The sequence below is a fragment of the Helianthus annuus genome, chromosome 17 (genome assembly GCF_002127325.2).
Source record: "Helianthus annuus cultivar XRQ/B chromosome 17, HanXRQr2.0-SUNRISE, whole genome shotgun sequence".
Lineage (NCBI taxonomy): Eukaryota > Viridiplantae > Streptophyta > Magnoliopsida > Asterales > Asteraceae > Helianthus > Helianthus annuus.
This window is the reverse complement of record NC_035449.2, coordinates 153,321,372-153,345,057: the sequence shown is the minus strand read 5'-3', so window position 1 is coordinate 153,345,057 and position 23,686 is coordinate 153,321,372. Positions and strand designations below refer to the sequence as shown.

The window sequence follows — 23,686 nt, the reverse complement described above, 5'->3', positions numbered from 1 at the left end:
GTTGCTTGATCGAACAGCATGTTCGATCGGCTAGCCTGTTCGATCAGTGACTCCTGTTCGATCAGGAAGTCCCCTTTTGAGTGTTTCGCGACGATTTTTGATATTTCGATTTCGATGAACGATGATTCGAGTACGATAGAGTTTCCTAATCAAATTACTTTCAGTTCCAACTACTATATCTAACATAAGCATCCTAGTTTCACATTTCGGTTTCGATTTTCGATTGAGTTCGATTGCTTTTCGAGTTTCGATTCGATTCGATTCGATTGATCACCACACATAACAACATAAAGTAACACGCACAAGTAACACATAAGGCACACACACGTATAACATCACCAAATTTCGCATAATTCGAGGTTCGAGTTCGATGATTGATTCAATTAGCTTGGTCATTGATTGATTAACTTTATCGCATTGATACTTCCTAGCATTCAAAGTCGATTAACGATTCGCATCCGATTAGCATTCGATTCATTTTGATTAGACAAAACTTACTCCACATAATACAAAAATTAAAATAGACTAATTACAATAAAAGTCAACCTTTGACTTTGACTTTGACATTCGAAAACACAGGGTGTTACAGCCTCCCCATGTTTAGGGAATTTAGTCCCGAAATTAGGCCGAAGGCTACAGAACGCCGTGATTTACCAATTTGATGCTTCAGATCTATTTATTTAAACAACTGCGGGTACTTGGCCTTCATGTCGCGTTCGAGTTCCCAAGTGAACTCCGCGCCTCGTTTACCTTCCGATCAGACTTTCACGATAGGGATGCGGGAGCGCCTGAGTTGCTTGGTTTGGCGATCCATGATTTCGACAGGCTTTTCCACGAAGTGTAACGTTTCGTTAACCTGAAGATCGTCGAGCGGTACGATTAGATCATGATCAGCTAGGCACTTTCGTAGGTTTGACACATGGAAAGTCGGGTGGACGTTACTAAGTTCCTCCGGTAGTTCGAGTCTGTAGGCGACTTTTCCGATCCTTTCCAGATTCTTAAAAGGTCCAACATCTCGAGGCGCGAGCTTCCATTTCTTGCCGAATCGGACTACACCCTTCCAAGGTGATACCTTTAGGAGTACGTAGTCACCAACTTCAAATTCCAGGGGCTTACGTCTTTTATCGGCGTAACTTTTCTGTCTATTCCGAGCTTTCACCAAGTTGTCTCGTATCTGGTGGATTTTGTCAGTCGTTTCTTGTAGAATCTCGGGACCGGTTAATTGAGAATGACCGATCTCGTGCCACACAATAGGCGAACGACATCTCCTACCATATAAGGCCTCGAATGGTGCCATTTGGGTGCTGGCATGATAGCTGTTGTTGTACGAGAACTCGACTAGTGGCAGGTGCTTGTTCCAACTACCACCAAAATCTATAACACACGCACGAAGCATGTCTTCAAGAGTACGGATCGTCCTCTCAGTCTGTCCGTCGGTTTGAGGATGGAATGCGGTACTCAGATTAAGCGACGTGCCAAGCGCTGCTTGAAATGTTTCCCACAATCTCGAGGTAAACCGAGCATCACGGTCTGAAATAATGTCACGAGGCGTACCATGATTACAAATGATCTCGTCAGTGTAGATTTGGGCTAGTCGTTCCACCTTGTAGTCTTCTCGTATTTTCAAAAAGTGGGTTGATTTCGTCAGACGATCAACTATAACCCAAATACTGTCGTGACCTGATGGCGTGGTCGGGAGCTTAGTTACGAAATCCATAGCTATACTCTCCCACTTACATATAGGTATCGGCGGTTGTTCGAGTAATCCAGAAGGTCTTTGATGTTCAGCCTTGACTCTTGCACAGGTTAAGCAGCTTCCAACATATAGGGCGATATCTCGCTTCATGCCAGGCCACTAGTACTAATAGCGAAGATCCTGGTACATTTTGTCAGCACCGGGATGAATGGAGTATCGGGATTTGTGGGCTTCGTTCATGATAATCTTTCGCAAATCGGTCCGCTTAGGGATCCAAATTCGGTCCAGAAAATAGAAGATCCCATCGGATTTACTTACAAGCTGAGCTCCATCGTGATAGATTCTCTCTCTCTTCAATGTACGCTCGTTGAAGCAAGCATGTTGAGCTTCGCGGATAAGGGATTCGAGATTATGCTGGGCTTGAACGTTTCGGATACTAAGCACGTAACTCTTTCTGCTGAGTGCGTCGGCAACAACATTCGCTTTGCCTGGGTGATAACGAATCTCACAGTCGTAATCGTTGAGAAGTTCTACCCATCGGCGTTGATGCATATTAAGTTCCCTCTGATTGAAGATATGTTGTAGACTCCTGTGATCAGTGAAGATCGTACACTTGGTACCATACAGGTAATGTCGCCAGATCTTTAATGCAAAGACAACTGCGCCTAGCTCGAGGTCATGGGTTGTATAGTTCTTCTCATGGATCTTGAGCTGTCGAGATGCGTAAGCTATAACCTTGTCCCGTTGCATAAGAACACAACCAAGACCGAGGTTTGAAGCGTCACAATAGACAACGAAGTCGTCGCTTCCATCGGGCAGCGTAAGAATCGGAGCGTTGCACAGCATATGCTTGAGGGTTTGAAAGGCAGTCTCTTGTGCAGTTCCCCGCACAAAAGGCTTGTCTTTATGGGTAAGAGCGGTAAGCGGCACAGCGATTTTGGAGAATCCTTCGATAAATCGTCGATAATAGCCCGCTAGTCCGAGAAATGAACGAACTTCAGACGGGTTCTTAGGCGTAATCCAACTTTTGACTGCTTCAATTTTCGCGGGATCGACGTGTATACCCTGACTATTCACGATGTGACCCAGAAACTGAACCTCCTCCAGCCAGAATTCACACTTGGAGAACTTGGCGTAGAGTTGGTTCCCCTGAAGTAACTCGAGAACCAAACGTAGATGTTGCGCGTGTTCGGTCTTCGATTTGGAATAGATCAAGACATCGTCAATGAACACGATGACGAAACGGTCTAAGAAGGGCTTACACACGCGATTCATTAGATCCATGAAAACCGCGGGTGCGTTAGTTAAACCAAAAGGCATAACAACGAACTCATAGTGGCCGTATCGGGTTCGAAAAGCGGTTTTGGGATGTCTTCCTCTTGAATCCGCAATTGATGATAGCCTGAACGCAGATCGATCTTCGAGAAACACTGGGCACCTTGCAGCTGATCAAATAAGTCGTCGATTCGGGGTAGAGGGTATCGGTTCTTGATGGTTAGCTTATTCAGCTCCCGATAATCGATGCACATTCGGAACGACCCATCCTTCTTTTTGACGAAAAGGACTGGTGCGCCCCAAGGAGAGGTGCTCGGGCGAATAAAGCCTTTTTCAAGCAATTCCTGGAGTTGGTTCGATAGCTCTCGCATTTCGGATGGAGCGAGACGATAAGGAGCTTTGGCAACAGGGTTGGCTCCAGGAATGAGGTCAATACGGAAGTCGATATCACGACTTCGCGGTAATCCAGGAAGATCATCAGGGAACACCGAAGGAAATTCACGGACCACTGGAACATCTTTGACTTCAACTTTCCTTTTCTTTTCCTTCTCCGCTACTACAATGTTGGCCAAGAAGGCTCGGTATTCCTTGCGGAGATACTTGCTGGCTTGAATACACGACATGAGCTTGAGACCTTTCGACGCTGTTTCACCGTACACACATAGCAGATCTCTGTTTGCGAGCGAGAATCGAATCATCTTATCAAAACACACCACTTCAGCATGGTTTTCGCGAAGAAAGTCCATGCCTACTATGACATCGAAACTTCCGAGTTGCATCGGAATAAGGTCGATTGGGAAGATGTGATTGTTGAGCTCGAGAGTAAAATCACGGAGCACAGAATTAACGGCGACAGTTCTTCCTGTAGCAACTTTGACTTCGAATGACGACGAAAGATAAGAGCGCTTACGACTAAGGAGCTTCTCGAATTCAAACGGCACAAAGCAGTTATCGGCTCCAGTATCAAACAAACACGATGCATAAATACCATTCACAAGGAACGTACCATTGACCACATTGTTGTCAGCTTGAACCTGATGGGCGTTGATGTTGAAGGTTCGGGCATGGGCTGCTTGCTGTTGCTGCTGAGGCTGCTGCTGTTGCTGAGGCTGCTGGGGCTCTTGTTTAACCACCCTGTTTGGGCACCGGTTTGCAAAGTGGTTGGGATCACCACATGCAAAGCAGACTCGAGCATTGACTGCGGGTGCTTGAGCTGCTGGTTGGCTTTGAGGGGCAGGGAGTAGAGCTTGGTTGACAACGGCTTGAACTGGGGCTTGACGAGGACCATAGCGACAGTTCGAAGTGAAATGACCGTATAGATTGCAGTGAGCGCAAAAACGACAGGCTAGACCCACTGGATGATGGTATGAGCATGTCGGGCAGAGTGGGTGAGGACCTGTGTATGCACGCTTAGCTGGCGGTGCATTGATCACTGGAGCTGAGCGATGGTGCTGCTGCTGTTGAGCTGGTACGGATTGGAGAGGAGCAGCAGTTGTTGCGGCTGCACAATTCTTGTTGCTGGAACTGTTGTTGTTGTGTTTCTTCTTCCTTCTTGAAGACTTGGAGGATTGAGCAGAGGCGGTGTCGGTGGATGCTATTGTGGCTTGGTGTAGAGACTTGGTTTGCTTATCCCAAAAACCAGACTTGACCCGCTTGTCGTTGATCTCAGCGGCAAGTAGGTAAGTCTCTTCGATTGTTTCTGGCTTGGCGGCTTGAACAAAATCGGCTACGCAATCTGGCAAAGCTCGAATGTACTTCTTGATGGTTTGATCCGGGGTCTTGACTTGGTCGGGACATATGATGCTGAGCTGCTTGAAGCGAGCAGTGAGAGCAGCGTTGTCTCCATCCTTCTGCGTGATGGTCCAAAATTCATCCTCCAGCTTTTGGCGTTCATGAGGAGGGCAGAATTCGTCGATCATAATAGCTTTCAACTCCTCCGATGTCAGCTCGTAAGCTGCATCATTCCCACGCTTGTTTCGTTCGGCCGTCCACCAGTCTAGAGCACGGGACTGGAAGACGCCTGTAGCATTGAGAGTGCAGAGATTTTCAGGACAGCCACTTTGGCGCAGAGTGACTTCGACCGAGTCAAACCAATGAAACATGGAAGTAGGGCCATCTTCGCCGGTGAACTCTTTGGGTCCGCATGCTTTGAATTGCTTGAAGCTAAAAGCAGTCTTGCTTGAATCCTTAGGGGTGTCGGCTTGAGATCCCTCAGACGACTTGCTGGCGTTTTCATACACTTCACTCACAGCTTTAGCCACTGATTTGGAAATGATAGCAGCGAGACGCCTGTCTCTCTTCTCTTGGCGGGTCAGACGTTGTCGGGATCCAGACGACGACATGGTCTGCAACAGACATCGTCACAGGACTCAACACAACGAAATCGAATCTCACCTCACACGTCTAGACTACTAAAGCTTAGGAACACGTCGAGGCACATATCATGTAATCTCATAGGCACAAAAGCACAGAATCCACATAACCACAGAAGCACATAAGCAAGTAGAGCACAGGAACACATAGTCACGAAAGGCACATACGCATTTAATCACAGAGGTAGTCAGAAAACAGAAACCTATCCTTCCAAGTCGAGTGTCGTTCGTATAGCGATCATGTACGGCATATCGAGTAGCATAGTATAGTATAGCCTAACTTAGTCGTATAGCATAGCATAGCATAGTATCGTATCGTCTAGATCGCAACTGAATATCGAATTGAGATAGAATAGCAATGCGAGTCGTGTGTGTCGGTCAAAATAGCAGCAAAATCGAATAATATCCCAGAAATATAAACACGTAAACAGATAAAGCACATAAAATCACATAAAAATCAACGAGTCATCAGAGTACACGGTTGCGGTTCTCAGAATCGAAACACATAAGGTCGAGGGATAGATTGTCTGCGGCTACTAGACATCGACTACCCAAGGCAACTCGACTATTCACAGTAGACTTGTCATCACTTTCGAATCTAGAGGTCGCGTTTCTGCCTCGATTCTTGGGTATTCCACACGCGTTCCCTAGGTCATACTTGTGAGTTCGGGTCATTGGAGTCCGTCAAATGCCTTGGTGAGATGAAATAATATTTGGAATAAATTGTCAAGGTTAGGGTTTCACCCCTGGCTTGGCAATTTCTTCCTTGTTTTAAGAAAATCTAAGGAGAATTTGTATCAAAATGCGGATTTCACTCCTGGTTAGATATAATTCCCCTCGTTTGTTAGTGAAAATAATGAGATAAACATGAATAAATGAATAAAATCAGCATAAGCTACGCAATTTGGCCAGGAGTTTGCGGTTTTCACACCTAGTCCTGACTAGATTGCTGGCTGTGATTGAAATTCGAGTGCAGTGATAGCGAAGAATAGCATAAATAAGCACATAAACTTGGTCTGATGGTTCCTAGCTATAGTCTAGGTCTCTAAGACAGCGACCCGGACTAGGTCGTGTCTAACCTAATTCCCTATAGTTATGGCTCTGATACCAATCTGTCACACCCCAACCGATAGCGGAATCATCGGGGCGCGGCACTGAGCGAAACAGATTGTCCAGAAGTTTCCACAACAACTATCATACAAATTCAGTTGAATGATACGTCCCATACCGTATCCCAAATAAATAACAAGTCATTACAGAAAACATCTAGTCAATAAATCCTGTTCCGACAACTCAGATTTAATTATTACAAAACCAAATAAATATTGTTCAAATGTTTCTAAGACCCGTCTGGACAAGATCTATATACAGCTAAGTCCTAGACTCCTGCTTAGAGAACTATTTGTTGGGGGCCTCTAGAAACTTATTCTAGCCTCGCTTTCCTAGCAAGCGAATACCTTAAACACCTGTCACATACGTTAAAATAAAGTCAATACATAAAATGTAAAGGTGAGTACACAAGTTTGATATAGCATATAGAGTTTGAATAGTTTACGTATAACCAGCACGTACACAGAGGAAAACGAAGCAAGTTAATTATCGACATGGGACCATCGGTACCAACGACTGCGGGTTGACTGTCCGAGACAGTTCACAATACATGATTACCATCGTAATCCATGCAAGTAATTGTCCTTAACAACCCCCGTGTGAACGGGTGCTGAGTCCAAACTATAGTACTATGTTGCTAAGGCAGGTAGACAGCATTCCATGTGTAAACATAATAAACAAGCATGCATTCAGTCACGTAGTACATACAATCGGTTAGCGTTCAAATAGTTTGTGTTTGATTGTGATTTGATAAGTAACGTATGTAACACCCAAAAGTGCTAAAGCAAAAAGGGATCGAGTATACTCACAGTGTTTGATTATGGATTGAAGGGAGCGCTGAGAGTAGGTTAGCCTGAATAGTTCGATAGTATAACGATGAGTAACACGGAAATGTTGACAAGTATAATGGATCGAACGGTCTGGTCGATCGAACGGTAGGTTCGATCAACAGCCCTATCCGTTCGGTTGGTCTAACCGTTCGGATAGTCTGCTCGATCGGTCGGATGGCTCGATCGGCTTGGACAGTTCAAGTGGATTGTTTCTTCCTTTAGGAACGATGTGTTTGTGTATGATGGTTTGAACTTTTGAAGTTTTAGTTGCAGCATTTGGAAACATTGAAGTATTCTTACCTTTCAGGTCGTTCGATCAATCGAACGGGTCGTTCGATCGGTCGGCCCAACCGATCGGTTAGTCAACTTCGGTTGCAAGTCCTCAAGGAATGGTCACTCGATCGGGCGGTGTATCCAATCGAACAACATTCTAAGGCTTGACTAGTTTGAAAAACGATTAAGTGTTGAAGCATAGTATCTCACGATCCGAAGAGTGATGTTTACCAATCGAGTGGCATATTCGATCGAACATCGCTTCGTCAATAACATACTTCATGAAATTTGAAAAGATGTGGGGCCATGTGTCAGCCGATCGGCTGGCCCGGTCGATCGGCTGGTAGGTCCGATTGGCTGGACTGTTCGTTCGAACAGCCTAGTCGTTCGGCCAGCATTTCTGACCTGGTCGGCCTTTCGTCTAACACTTGGCTGTTTTGGTTTGTTTTGATATGATTTTGAGGTATTTTGACGACGAGTTGAACCATAGAACATGGGTTCTTACTTGTTTCACTGGTGCGGGCAGGAATCACCCAAGTCCGGCCAGTGAACTGTTCGGTTCTGAAGATGCTAAAACCTACTTGGCTTCTATGGAGGTGTCGTTCAAGGGGACATCTAAAGCACACGCTAGTACCCTTATCCTCAAGCTAGTGACAACTAAGTATGGTGGGATGAGCGGCATTCGCGAGCACATCACGATGATGAATGACATGGCCAATAAGCTGAAGGGGCTAGAAATGGAAATCAGTGATGGTTTCCTCGTTCATTTCATCATTACTTCGCTTCCTTCATCCTTTGAAGCATTCAAGATCAATTACAACACTCATAAGGACAAATGGACGATGAGTGAGCTGGTCACTATGTGCGTAAAGGAGGAAGAGCGTATGAGGATGGATCGCACTACTGATGTTGCTAACTTCACCACTTCCAACTCTAAGAAAAGGGAGAACAATCATCAGAGGAAGGATACTTCAAAAGTCCAAAGGCCCAATCCTAATACAAGTGCACCTTCCAGCTCTAAGAACTCCTTAGGCGGAATCCACTGCAAGTTCTGTAAAAAGGCAGGACATATGCAGAAGGAATGCCTTGACTTTAAGGAGTGGCTGGCTAAGAAAGGTAACGATTATTTTATGATACTCGAGTCCTATAATTTAAATGTTCATGCTAATTCTTGGTGGTTTGATTCTAGTTCTATGGTTCATGTTACCAATTCAATTCAGGGATTCCTTACAATCCGGAAGCTGGAAGGAAACCAAAGAACGCTTATGGTTGGGGATGATCGAGAATTAGAAGTGAAGGCCATTGGAACATTACAATTATTTATGAAAACTGGTTTATGTATTAAACTTTATGATACCTTATATGTTCCTGAGGTATCTCGGAACCTTGTATCAGCACCAAAGTTAGACATGGACGGTTTTATTATTTCCCATGGTCATCGCAAACTCTCTATCCTCTATGATTCTGTTCTTTATGGTACTGGTATTCTGGATGGTGGACTCTATAGATTAGAACTAGATGATAATTATTCCAAATCTTTTTTGTCATATAACATTAATGAATCACTCACAAAGATGAAAGAAAAACGAGACTTAGAGACTTCGTCCATGTCGTGGCATCAACGCTTAGGCCACATCTCAAGAGAACGATTGAATCGTCTCGTAAAGGATGAAGTCTTACCTCCTCTCGATTTCTCTGATTTTGGAACATGTGTCAAATGTCTTAAAGGTAAAATGACATTAGCGAATAAGAAAGGTGCCACTAGGAGCTCTAATTTATTAGAACTCATTCACACTGACATCAGTGGTCCCTACCAAATCACTGGCATAACAGGACATACTTCATTTATCACTTTCATTGATGATTATTCTCGTTACTTGTACATGTATCTTATTAAGGAGAAGTCTAAATCTCTTATGTGACACCCGGCTTTTCAAGCCGTACCGTATAACTGTAACACATGTTGTGAATAGATAAAAGGTTGTATTTGACTGATTATGGTGTTTATATATGATATTTTGTAACACCTCGTAAATTCACGTCCAATGATGTATTGACACGTGTAATAAACTCTAATGAAGTCAAACATGGAATTTAAGGGACTAAATTTTTCGAAAAATCGAAAACTTTGATAATGAAAGGACTGGAAGTGTTAGCATACCTAAAATAAGTTTCTGAATAACCTCTCACGGTATTTATATTCACAAATGAGACACTTATTGATCAAGTGCAGTCGTTTGCGTAATTAATTGAAAGTTTGCGCAATGAAGGGTTAAAAGCGTCAACATGTTAATTCTTACCTCTGAGTGACCTTTTAACAAATCGAGAGCTTCATGATATTTGATTATACTCTCGGGAATGCCAACTATTGGCCGTCCAAGGTTTTTATGCCTATAAGTAAAGTTACGCGCAACTTTGCAAGTTAGAGGGACTAAAAGTGTCAATATGTTTAATTATACCTCTGAATGACCTTTTAGCGAACCTGAAGCATCGTGATGTTTAATAATACTCTAAAGAATGCCTAATATGGATTAGATGAGGCTTCGATGCTATTAAATGATGATATGCGCAAGTTTGCGCATTAGAGGGACCTTAAGCGTCAACTTTTGAATCTACGCCTTTTGGTGACCATTTAAATGATCGGGAGCATAGCGATAATTAAACTCATGCTTGGGAAGGACCATTATGGGCCATGGAAGGTTGGATGTCAGTAAACGACATTTCGCGCTATTTTGTGCGATTAAAGGACTAATTGCGTCAAACTGCTAAAGTATGCCGATTCATATCGTAACGGACCTTCCGGAATATGACCATGAGTTAAACATGCCCTAATTATCCTTTATGTAGCTTAGATATAGGCTTAGAGGTGCTTGGTGCACAAAAATAAACATTTACGTCATGGAGGGACTAAAAGTGTCAAAAAAGTGCACAAGTTTGCATTTTCATGCATATCTTGCATTTTGAATATATCCGGACATCCAAAAATTCATGTAAGCACTAAAATATTTTATTTTAGTGTTTGGCTTGATAAAATTCCACTCGTCGAGTAATTTGGATCGTTTTTAGCGTCCGTTCGTATTCCGTCGTAATTCGTCGAACAACGTGACCGTACGTCCAAACGAACCGACATCCGACATGTTTTTGAGCATGTTTCATGTCCCCTATGTGTGACATCATTATAGAGCCTTAAAATGAGGTTAACGGGCCTTTAATGTGCCAAAAATGACCTTTCATGCAAACAGGGACCAAAACTGTCATTTCTAAAACTTGTATTGCTGGTCTGGACTGTGAGGCGGGTCGCGTAAGGCCACACAGAACCTACGCGGGCCGTGAGGCCTGCACAGATGGAGAAAAGAGCTGCTGAACTTGTTTTAGTTGCTGGTTTTACTAAAAATGGTTTCTATACTCACATATTCGAACCTAGGGACTTGCCCACTGATTATTAAAACCACTATACACTTGTAATGATCTGAATTTAGCTCCCCGACACTTGTCGTGATCCTACGAGGTCCCGAAAAGTATATAAGGAGGTGGGTTTTTCACTTTCACCTCACACCTCCATTCCTTTCTGCTTTGGCTCTTTGAACTCTAGGGGATCCTGATCAAATTAGGAACCTCCTTCAGCCCATAGGACCTCTTATAAGTGTCCCTTCGTGCTTAGTATTAATCGTTTAGCGTTTATAGCCGAAAAGTAAAGCGTTTTCGATAAACGCTTTGACTTTTAAACGGTTGAGCCATTGTTCGCAACGAACATGGCTACGTGATCGTAATTAGGTAGGTATTAAACCCTTAATAGGGCACCTCCTAATTACCACGTTTACTTAGTTAGATTGTCGGGTCAAATAAAAGTCAAACGGGTTAGTTTTAAATAAAACTCATAACTATTAATATAGAAACCATAAAATCAGTTTTCTCACTTTAATAACTTGGTAAATATTAGTTGAACATGTCTAAAGCATGTTCAACCCGACAATTCTAAGTATAGGCTCGGTTCGGAACCGAAAGTCGCAAAAGTTGACTTTTGCTTTGACTTTCAGTTCTGACCCGATTTAGCTTAGTTTAGATATGCCTTAGGATTCCTTTAGGACCATGTTATAGGTTAGTGTAACCCTCTGAGGTTATACAACTTGGATCCTTAGTTATCCTATTCATGTTTCCGTTGTATGCTAAAATGTTGACCATTATGCCCTTTTGACCCTAAAACGAGAAATTTGAAAATGTGAGAGGACAATAATCTTTATTACTTATTTATAAACTTGTCCCTAAAATTTGACATCGGTTTGAGGTCTAGATTAGGAGTTATGCTCATTAGCGTAAATGATAAGCTTTTTATTAGTTAAACGGCGTAATTAGCATAAAGCCTATCTAGACCCAATTTTTGATACCAAACTTTTTACCTACTGATATAAAATAATATTTTGGGATTTTTGAAGATTTTTATTTATTTTTAGGCTGAGCATAACATAGGGTTCTAGGCTTGATTCGGTAATTACCGGTTTTGCCCTTTTGGCTTATAAATTGAGTTTTACAAAACATTTTGACCCCAAACCTTTTGATACTGATTTTATAAGATAAATAAAATATTTTAAGCTTTCTGGAATGATAAAAATATCAGCTTTTCTTTAAAAACCCGAAAATCGCTTAAAACCGCCTTTTTACGCGTTTTAAACGCATAGTGTGTATAAAAACCATTTTAAATATATAAGACTTATATAAGACTTAATACCTACTGATGTTTTAAGTAAATTTATATATTTTAACAGTAAAGAAAAGTTTTAAACTCAGATTCTCTAATTTTTACCTTTTAAGCTTATGTGAAATTACCAAAATGCCCCTACAGTGCATAATTTGGTTATAAATAATAAATTTCACATATATGCTATACCCTACTGTTATAACTTATTAAATTAAGTATTTTTACTGATTATATCAGACCTGAAACTCAGATGAATATTTAAACTCTCTTATAACCTTTAAAATGACCAAAATACCCTACAAGGCATAAATTGGTTTTAAATTCGTTTTGGGCATAATGGAAGGTATCCTACTTATATCACAACATATTTAAGGCATATTAACTTAGGAAACCTGTTCATGACTCTTTTGGTTACCCGTTACGCACTTTTCGCGTTCGGATCGGCTTATGTAACTAGTTTGCATAAATTAGCTGAAACGGGTTAAACCTTATCATTTTTATCTCAAAATCCAGAATGTGTTTAGTTTACCCTTGCTACACAAGTATACAAGCTTGTTGGGTCTAAACCAAATTCTAATCCGGTTCTCGCTTATCATGCGTTTTGAACCGTATCCTCCTTTAAAACTAACCGGTCTAAGCATAAGCTTAATTAAGACCCGTTAGGAATCTAATAGGTTATTAAAAACCTTCGTTCCAGATTTAGGAGCCCAGTAAAAGCTATCTGTACTTGCTGATTTGATATACGGCTGGGATTGAATTTATATTCAGCTCGGGTAAATACTTTTAACTTATTTTCCTATACGGGCTTGGGGTACGGTATATAAAATACCGCTTGGTCGGGCATTGAATCTTTAATCGTATGATGGTTAATTTATTGAAATGACCCGTTTAAATTGTTTTGTTTGCTTAAAACCTTTGGGGGTTAATGACCATGTCCCGGATATCCTTGGCATCATTCGTTGAATGGCCACGACCTTAGCACGGGGTGTAGGCGTACACCTGCCGGTGCATATATAAATAATAAGGTATAACTGCCGGTTATGAGAATAACTCTCCGCAGGACTATACCATGTGGTGTGTCAATTAATCTTTAACCCGGTATTCAGCCCAGGCTACTGAACGTATAACGAACATGTAATTCTTTTACAAGTTTATATATAAATAATTATCCCAAGTTATAAAATGTTTTGTGCCTTGTGCATTAAAATCAATTTTCTAAACCTTTTTTTCAAAATGAGTCAGTTAATTGTATTTACCAGTGTAAACTGACGTATTTTCCCAAGAAGGCTAAGTGCAGGTACTAATCGAAATAGGCTGGCCTCTCCTATCATCAAATAAAAGTCTCGCAAGCTTAGATGCCTTAAAGTCTGTTGAACAATTATCTTTTATTTGATCCGCCTGTGGATCCGTTACAATCCGTTTTGTGATACTTTGATATTACTAAATATTCGGTTTGTAATATGATTCATCTTTTGCTTCCGCTGTGCATTTAAATTTGTGTTGTTTGACTATGATGATATCAACTACGTCACGATACTCCCCACCGGGCCCACTGGTAATACGTGGAAATATTGGGGTATGACATATTTAATGAGTTGGTAAATTTAAACCTTGGTAAAAATTATGGTGGCAACGATAAGATAAACGCTTATCGCGTAACGGTTAAAATGCAAAACGAACGTCGGTGACCACCCAATCAGTGTTACAATCCTAAAAATAGTCTGTTATGATCAGAATAGTAATTTTAATCATATTCGTGAGGAAAAATAAATTCAAACGCTAAGAAACTCTATTTTTCGAGTTTGAGCGCGTACCGCGCAATACTGCGCGCATTAGACAAAATACCGTCAACACAGCCAGTCAAGGCAACTGGTAATTATTTCAGTAATAATTTTGTGTGATTATTTTTATAGAATGACAAAAATAATTTAAAACGCACTAAAACGGGATTAAAACGCTAGATAAAATACCCGGTATCCAGTAAAATACTTGTTTTTACACTAAACTATATACAGCCAGTCAAGGCAACTGGTAATTATTTCAGTAATAATTTTGTGTGATTATTTTTATAGAATGACAAAAATAATTTAAAACGCACTAAAACGGGATTAAAACGCTAGATAAAATACCCGGTATCCAGTAAAATACTTGTTTTTACACTAAACTATATATATATATATATATATATATATATATATATGGGATGGTTCAAATGAAAACCACTTTTAGTGTGAAAACTCGAAAACTAATTAAAAAAAGCCTAAAAAACACACAAAAAAACATTTTTTTTTCAATTTTTTTATAAAAATCGCTGGTTTTTATATAATAAAAAAAACTTTTTTTCAAAAAAAAAAAAAAAAATTGTGTAGTGCACATGTGTAATAATACACATGTGTAGTACAAAAAAAATAAAAAAAAAATCTTTTTTTATATAAAAAAACTTGCGAAATTTGGTTTGCAAAAAATATAAAAAAAAAATTTGTATGTTTTTTTGGCTTTTTTTAATTAGTTTTCGAGTTTTCACAATAACTAGTGGTTTTCATTTGAACCTTCCTCTATATATATATATATATATATATATATATATATATAGGATTAGGTTCAAACGTGAACAAAATCCCCAGCGTGAACTGCGTGAACTAATCTGGGCCCTTGATTTTTATCATCTTGAGATTTTAAGTCAATGGCATGATGGTAATTATTTGATTAATTGTTACTAATTAATTAAATGATTAAGGGTATATGTGTAATTTCTATTTTAAACTGATTCCATAAATTTCGTTCTCTCTCACAAATCATCATATTCAATCTTTCTTCATCATCCAACTTTCTCTCACCTTGCCCAGATCCAGATCGAAGAAAATCATAACATTCAATCTTTCTCTCTCACATATCAAAGCCGACATCAAAAAAATCCCATTCCACACAGATCTGTCGGCCAAAACCACCACCGATTGATCGATTTTTCTTGTCTCTCCATCTCAATGATGAAACAGAGTGCCGCCGATGATGAAGTAGACGATGAAAACTGGGTTCTATCTCTGATTATTTGTGTGTAAATGTTCTATTTTGTAACCCATTTTTTTCCGGCGAAACTGGTTTCTTAACCGGAGAGAAGGAAAGGTTTCATGATGAAAAGAAAGAAAATAAGGTAATAGAATATTTTTAAAAAATTGAGCATATCTCGAATCTCTCTCTATATTGCAAGATTTTTTGTATCTTTAATTGTATACATCATTTTAATTGTTAGATAACTAAAGAATTTCATTTGTCATAGTTGAAAATACTTAAAGGAACATTCAGATTCCATACGTTCAATATCAGTTAAAATTTTAATTATATGATTGAGAAAAACAGAATTACTAGTTTTTGATTTTTTTACTTATTTTGTTAAAATGGTTTAACCTGTTTGCTAATATAATAATAGAAATATTCCTGTTTCTTTTAGTTTGCAAGATTTTTTTATCTTTAATTGTATACATCATTTTAATTGTTAGATAACTAAAGAATTTCATTTGTCATAGTTGAAAAATACTTAAAGGAACATTCAGATTCCATACGTTCAATATCAGAATTATAGTTGAAAAATACTTAAAGGAACATTCAGATTCCATACGTTCAATACTTAAAGGAACATTCAGATTCCATACTTAAAGGCGATGTATACATGTGTATTCTGATTTTGCTTGTTTTTAAGGCGTTGTACACATGTGTATTCTGATTTTTGCTCTGGTTTTAAGGCGTTGTACACATGTGTATTCTGATTTTGCTCTGTTTTTAAGGCGCTGTACACATGTGTATTCTGGTTTTGCTATGTTTTTAATGCGATGTACACATGTGTATAGCGTCTGTTTTTGTGATATCTCATATTTTTTGTGTATTGAATGTGTAAAGTTGTTGATGTACACTTGTGAATTATGCAAAGTACTAATTGCTGAGTTTTTTGTGTTATTATAGGAGACGTCGTAAACGAGGAAAGTGGAGATGGAAGGTCGATAAGGATGATTCACGTATGTTTGTTTGCTTGATCGATAAGGATGATTCAGCATACAACGCGGCGAATAGTTGTAAAAGACTATGTCTTTATTATTTTTCCGATTATGTTGCGTTTTATTGTTTTCACGAAACTGGAACTTGTAATTGTATGTTTTTTTTGGTTTGGCGAACATTATGGAAATTGTTATTTGCTTAATATAAAATAGGTTTACAAGTTTTGTTTATATGTATGTATTATGTAGCTAATTACACATATGTACCATGCTGAGTACACATGTGTACTGTTCAATTCATATCAAAGTACACATGTGTATACCGTTGAAATATGAAGGTTACGTGAATCTTAGAAATCATAATCCGAATTCTGTTGGTGAAATCTAAAAAATAACAATGAAATAAAAGATAATGTGGATAATGAATTTAAAATAGGAAAGATGTAACTTAATTCAATTATTAAAATAATGATTTAAATATAATTTTTTATATAATTACAATCATACCCTTAACAACTAAAAAGGAAATCAATGGTCCAGATTAGTTCACGCAGTTCACGTATGGGATTAGGTTCACGCTGGAACCCTACCCTATATATATATATATATATATATATATATATATATATATATATACATGTATATGCGTGTGCATGTGTGTGATATGAGAGGTGGCAGCTGCATAAGGCCCTCTCTCTCCTCTCTCTTGACACTTGTGGACATGGGGAAGCTACATGTTGTACCCAAAGGCTTCCATAATCACTCAAAACCCAAGAAACCCTTTCACCATTTTCATCTTCTCTCTCCCTATCCCTCTCTCTCTCTAGCTCGGCCGAACACGCCCATAACACACACATTCAAAATTTAAAACCATTTCTTGAAGAATCAAAGGCATTCCAAGGTGATTCCAAGCTAATATGGAGGTTTAGAAGTGATTCCAAGAAGGTTCAAGCAAGAACAAGGCCCCATATCATCATCTTTTTCAAAAACCCACTAAGAAGTCTTGAAGGTATAAACTATAACAACCCTCGGAAAGACCATAAACAAAATCCGAAGTGTGCGTGACGAAACTTGAAAACTTGACGTTAATGAATTAAACCGCACAAAAGTACCTTTAGAAGATTGTACATATTTGTTGAAATATTTAGTAATGTTCATGTAATGTTGGTGATCTTATGTCCAAGTTATCCACAATTAAATAGTCATCTTTATCATAGAGACCCACAACACAAGAAATTAGCAAGTGATTATAACAAATACGGACAGCTAATGCATTGGGTTTGTCAATGTGCGCCCCACCGTACCATTGCTCTTTTTGTATTTGTATTGGTATTTTCATGTGGTATAGTGTCATACTCTCTTACCATAGGATGTTGCTATTGAGTAGAAAACGAAGCAGGTTTGACTAAGGAAAGAAAAGCAAATAACTTTTTAACAGGCTGGCGAGGTGTTCAAAGCATCCGTCTTGCATACTGGCCCATCCCTTTAGTGTTGAAATGAATTGTAATGGAACTTACCCGCGGCAACGCGCGGGCATTCCCACTAGTAATAATATATAGTAATTGATTTATTTAAAAAAAAAAAAAAAAAAAACTTAAACAAAAAAAACAAAGAAAACACTTCATCACCAATGTGATATACATCACAGAACGAGACCATCACCAAGAGATACACCCACCCACTTGCGACGGTGTATCATGCAACTTCTAATATAAGACGGCTACACAGGCACAACCAGACTATGATACGTATATGGGTGCAAACGAGCTGAGACTACATTGAAGCTTACTTAATAAACAAGTTCGAGGCCGAGCTTGAAAGAGGATTCACAAGCCAACCTCAGACTTCACATATAGAGCTTGAAACAAGTCAAGCCCTACACCGAGTGTGTTGTTAAGTTAGAAGAGCCAAGCAGTTTTACAAACAGAGCTCAAGCTAATACAAGTTCGAGCCTGGCTCAACTCGACTCGTTTAAACCCCTAAATGTGCATATGCAAGTGCAAAACACAAGCACAGGCCCATATGGAACTCAAACAAAACCTCAAATTCTATTGCAAAAACATGGCCCGTTTAGAGCATCAAACGATCCAACTACAAACTGACCGGTATAGAACTATTTAACAACTAGAAACAGAAACAGGTAAACCCAGGCAGAACTTTGGATTCAGAAAAGCGGCTTTTTACCGTTTAACAATCCCATCAGGTGATCCAAAACATGGCCCGCACCATCACGTAGACCCGAGTGCATGTATTCATTAGTTACCCACAGCCGAATGCCTGCTATCTCAGCAGCCGTCTCTGTTGCCAGGTTGAAGTTGACAAACATATCTTCATAATAAACTGCAGCAGCAACCGGCACCTATCCAATATTTCAAGTTTCATTAAATTTAATAATTAGAATACCGAAAATATAGAAAACAATTTAAATATAAAAAAAAAAAAACAGGTAATTTTATATGTACTCCTGAAAAGTGAAAACTTGCATAATATCATACTTACCTAACCGAACAAAATTATATCAAAAATACCATTCAAAATACTTAATTTCATATTTACTCATTTATTTTGATACAATTTATAATATGACCATTATACCCTTCTCATTCACCTCACACCCTAAACTCTCATTTTCTCGCATACCCTAATGTATTAAATTTTTAAAGTTATAAAGATGTTCATGATTATGATATAAGTTATATAACACATATGCGTAACTATGTATTCGAAAAATAAAAACCTATATAAATAGTGAAAGTTCAGCAGGCACTTCAGTTTACATGGCTGGTTCCAAGTTCCAAACCTACCGAACCATCAAAACCAAACTGTGAACCAAACCGTTTGAATCTCAAACCAGCCGACTTGCTTTGGTTTGGAAACTTCGCTCAATTTCAACGATTTACGAACACCCCTATTTGATATTATTACTTTTTGTTGGGTAATAGGATATTGATATTATACCAAGTTTTGAACGAGATATATGAAATTATCCCTAGAAAAACATACTGTGTTCTTATTTAGTGCCGTTTTGTTATAAAGAGGAGGCCAATCTTCCTTCTCGGCCAACAAATTAGCCGCTTCCTTAAATGGCTTCAACGCATGAATTTCATCGAACATCCACGGAAACACCATCTGAATTAAGCAAAGCGTAGAACAGTCAAACGGGTTTAAGTTTAAATACGTTGCAAATAAACTATAAAAAAGTGTTTAACAATTACCTCTCCTGTAAGATAAACAGGCCGGCCTTCTTTAGCAGCCTTTACAGCATCTAGTTTATGTTCGTGTTCTGCCCTTACTCTGTGAGCAGCCCATCGTGATGCAGCCCCCTTCGCGTACAATCAAGACAAAGTTAGAAACAAACGTTTATAATAAAACTGGGAATTTATTTATTTTCTGCACTCACCTGACAGTATATAGACTCGTGCATAAGAGCATATAATGGGTTTGTATCAAACGACAGCCACCTCTCGAACTGCAAATTTGTGAGATATGTTAGCGAAAAACGATTTGCAGACATAAACGACAGAAATAGAAGAAAAAGTGTTGTTAGTTGTTACAGCGTTCAAGAAGTAATAGCTGATTTGCTTCTTTGCTCCTGGAACTATGACCGGGTCCCATACTCTTTCGAACCTAAACAAAGAACGCAACATCAATTTAAATCCAACATAAACCAATAAACTTACAAAAAATCTAATTTAACGTAGTTAGGTAAAAATACCTTTAAAAAGAGTAAAGTACACGGATAGTCCCTGTGGTTTCTCAAAATTTTGGATTTGGTTCCTAGCTTTTCAAAAGTACACAGATGGTCCCTGTGGTTTGCACTTTGTAACGCATTTAGTCCCCAGCTTTTTTCCAAAAGTACATGGATGGTCTCCGTTATTTGCACTTTGTAACGCATTTAGTCCCTAACTTGGACATGCTAAATACGTTACAAAGTGCAAACCACAGGAACCATCCATGTACTTTTGGAAAGCTAGGAACCAAATTCAAAATGTTGGTAAACCACAGGGACCATCCATGTACTTTTGGAAAGCTAGGGACCAAATCCAAAAAGTTGGTAAACCACAGGGACCATCTGTGTACTTTACTCCTTTAAAATGTTGGCTTTTTCTTTGACATGGGTCTTATCAACCGTTTACCGGATATCAAAGTTAAAATTAACCTCAAATCTAAACATTTAGAAAAGATTTGAGGATTTGCATGGGAGAAAATAAAGTTTATTAATTTTTTTAAGCAATTTAACCCTTTGATTAATAGTCAAAAAACACTTTATCTAAACTATATGGGAGAGTCAAATAATGCATTTATATCAAGACAAACAAGAATTTAAGAACATAAGTGAGTGAATGGAAGCATACAAGTAATGCAAGCGCTCGAAACCCGCGCTAGATCCTAAGCCTGTAAGGCCAAGAAGTTGTAGACCCCTCGGGGTTAATATACCACCAGATGGAAGAGGAACCTATAACATACAAAAACGCACGGTGAGAGACAATGGGGTTTATTTATTTTCTTTTTTATATGATCTAGTTTCAGAATTGTTGATAAAACTCTCACCCCGCCTCCCTCAGACTCCTGCAAATGATTTACAACATCACGAATGATCTCAATGTCCTGAGGGTATCTCTTGTAGTATTTCTCATTCTGTGTAATGATTGGACCAATGCAAGCCTTGTATACAGCCTCTGCTGTACACCCATCACCAATTGGCGGGATTCCACCCGTTAAGTAGACTTCTTTCAGCCCGTTTGGTGCAAAGCTTAGGTAGGTCACTCCACAAAAACCACCAAAACTCTATGCACAAAAATAATTAGTCGACAAATTATAAAACAAACATAAAGAACAATAAAAAAATATATACCTGACCCAAGACTTTCCAAGGACCCTCTTTAGGAACAAGATGTTTACGAATAAACTCAGCATCATTCACGATGTTATCTGCCCGAAAGTATTTCAAGTAACCAACCAACTCTTGTGCGGATTTCATTTGAAGCATAGATGACGTCGTCAGAGGAGTCGACAGTCCTGTTCCTCGCTGCATTTGATCACATCAGAAGACAGTAAAAAAAAAACTACATAGTAATGTATTGATTTGTAGTAATAAAGAAGAGATCACAAAAAACAAGCATGCCTGATCCAATAGAATAACACGATGTTCTTCGCATGCTTTACTCAACCACCCGCTTGCTTCAGTTGGCCTCGGTGACTCAAAACCCGGTCCACCTTGTAAGTATAACAGGTATGGCATATCTTGATTTTCCTTTCCAACTGCACCACACAATTTTCATCAGATTATTTAAAAACTAAACTCAAAGAGTATAATAACTATGTTGTCAAAGGCGCAAGGCTCACTTAAGGCGCATAGGCCTCGCCCGGAGCCTAGGCGCAAGGCGCTTAAAAAGCGAGAGCTTTTTTAAGCGAGGCGCATAGTATAAATATATTATTTTTAGAGGTTTTAGACATGTTCTATACTTATTTAGGGCTAGCTTAATAATAAGTAACAACCATTATTACATAAATATTGTTTTACAAATGTAATAAAAATCTAATATGTATATATAATTCATATAAGAAAAAGGAAGGTGTTAAAAAAAAAGTATAAAATATAAAATCTGTACATCAAAATTTAAAAGGTAATAATAATAAATTATATCAAAACAATATTTTTAAGCAGGAAGGAATCGTGTATGCAAATTATCAATAGCAAAAAAAGGAAAGCCTAAAAAGTCAAATATAACAAAAATAAAAAAGGAAGCCCAATAATAAATAAATAAACCATATAATAAAACTCTAATCTGTGAAAAGAAAAAGCGCCGCTCTTGCAAACAGAAGAAAGAAACACGAATGGGAGAAAAACGTAGAAGCAGAAGGTTATTGTTGCAGTTCAATAGGTTCGTTACTTCTCTTTATCTTCTTCACTGCGCCTGAGTCCACGCTTTTTCTCGCCTGCGCCTGGCGCTAGGCGCTCGCCTGAGTAGCGTTTTTGCAAAAAAAAAAAAAAAAAAAAAAAAAGCCCAGATTTGCGCCTGAGCAACAACCAGGCGCTATAGCCACGCCTCGCTGCGCCTGAGCGCCTAGGCGCGCGCCCGACGCATTTTTGACAACATAGATAATAAATTCATTAGATTATTTTAAGACTAAACTCAAAGATTATAACAAATTCCATCACATTATTTATTAACTAAACTTAAAGACTATAACAAATTTCATCAGATTATTTTAGGAATAAATTCAAAGATCATAAAAAATTCCATCAGGTTATTTGTCAACTAAACTCAAAGATTATAACAAATTCCATCAGATTATTTATCAACTAAACTAAAAAATTATAACAAATTTCATCGGTTTATTTAAAAACTAAACTCAAAGATTATAACAGGATTGGAAATATAAAATTACAAAAACCCTAAGCATCACTCTAATCATTTTTTCTAGCTTCAACTTAGCATCAAACTCCATATCCAACAAGTTTTTCACACTGAATCATGGAATTTATACAAAATTCAACTTAAAAAAAAAAACCTATAAACTCTGATCAAATGTTAATCTATTTGGGATTGTAGTTCAAGTAAGATAGATCAGTAAATTGAGGTAAAATGATGCTTAATTTTCAACTTACAAGATGATAATGAATCTAAAAAAAATAGAAACACTAAGTTGAATATATTAAAAAAGTAACTTACATTTGCAATAATCGGATTGGTTTGACCTTACAATAATTCATATTGAAAATAGAAACAAATAAGTAAATTCAGTGGTTTACCAGAAACAGCCTCACGAGCGAAAACAGAGATCTTATGGGACTGAGATTGAGAATAGTCGAGTGGAACAGTGAAGCGGTGGTCACGAAGACGGAGTTCGGGAACGGAGTACCATGGTCCGACGACGTGTTCTGAGGTGTCGTGGTTCATTGTGGAGAAACTTGATCTGATTAAAGTGCAGAAGTGACGAGGTTGTTTTCTTGGGAGTGGGTTGCGATGCAAGAGTTTTACGGAGAAGGATAGTGTAAGCATCGTGAACAGATTTTGATTTTGCTGATGGGTCCATTTTGAATTTTTTTAGAATATCACGGGAATTAAAGTGATAAAAATATGATAGTGATATAAACCAAAGAGAATTAGGGATAAAATTTTAATTCTCATTATTTTAACATTACAATATATAGATATAGATGAACATAGCTATAAACCCTAAAGCCCATAAGTAATGGGTTGGGCCTAAATGTTTGGTTTATAACACTCCCCCTCAGACATTTAGAATTATACACAGTTTAACAACGTACTTCAGGATGATGTTAAATAGGTACTTCAGGACCTGAACAAATAAACTGATACTACTGGATCAACTATGCTGCCTCGTTAAAAACCTTACTAAGAAAACCCAGTGGGACAAAACTTAGTTAAGGGAAAAAGAGTACAGCGTGTATAATTCTCCCCCTGAATTCAACAAAC

At 38.6% G+C, this 23,686-nt stretch overlaps 1 protein-coding gene across 1 annotated transcript; it reads right to left on the bottom strand.

Annotated features, from left to right (window-relative positions):
* Nucleotides 1-18,019: 18,019 nt before the first annotated feature.
* LOC110921183 (proline iminopeptidase) lies at nt 18,020-23,276 on the bottom strand. Its single transcript, XM_022165466.2, has 10 exons — nt 22,999-23,276; nt 21,367-21,503; nt 21,097-21,270; nt 20,793-21,029; nt 20,597-20,697; nt 19,796-19,868; nt 19,642-19,710; nt 19,457-19,564; nt 19,245-19,370; nt 18,020-18,600 (listed from the first exon to the last, which is right to left on the bottom strand). The coding sequence occupies exons 1-10, from the start codon at nt 23,246-23,248 to the stop codon at nt 18,406-18,408; spliced, it is 1,470 nt and encodes a 489-aa protein (XP_022021158.1). The 5' UTR covers nt 23,249-23,276; the 3' UTR covers nt 18,020-18,405.
* Between the last annotated feature and the right edge of the window lie 410 nt (nt 23,277-23,686).

Excerpts from the sequence above, each read along its gene's own strand:
- LOC110921183 (XM_022165466.2), bottom strand. The coding sequence starts at position 23,248 with ATGCTTACACTATCCTTCTCCGTAAAACTCTTGCATCGCAACCCACTC. Across the intron at positions 21,271-21,366 it reads GTGTTATTCTATTGGATCAG|CGAGGAACAGGACTGTCGAC; the intron begins GCATGCTTGTTT and ends GATCAAATGCAG. Across the intron at positions 18,601-19,244 it reads CGGCACTAAATAAGAACACA|GTGCCGGTTGCTGCTGCAGT; the intron begins GTATGTTTTTCT and ends AATATTGGATAG.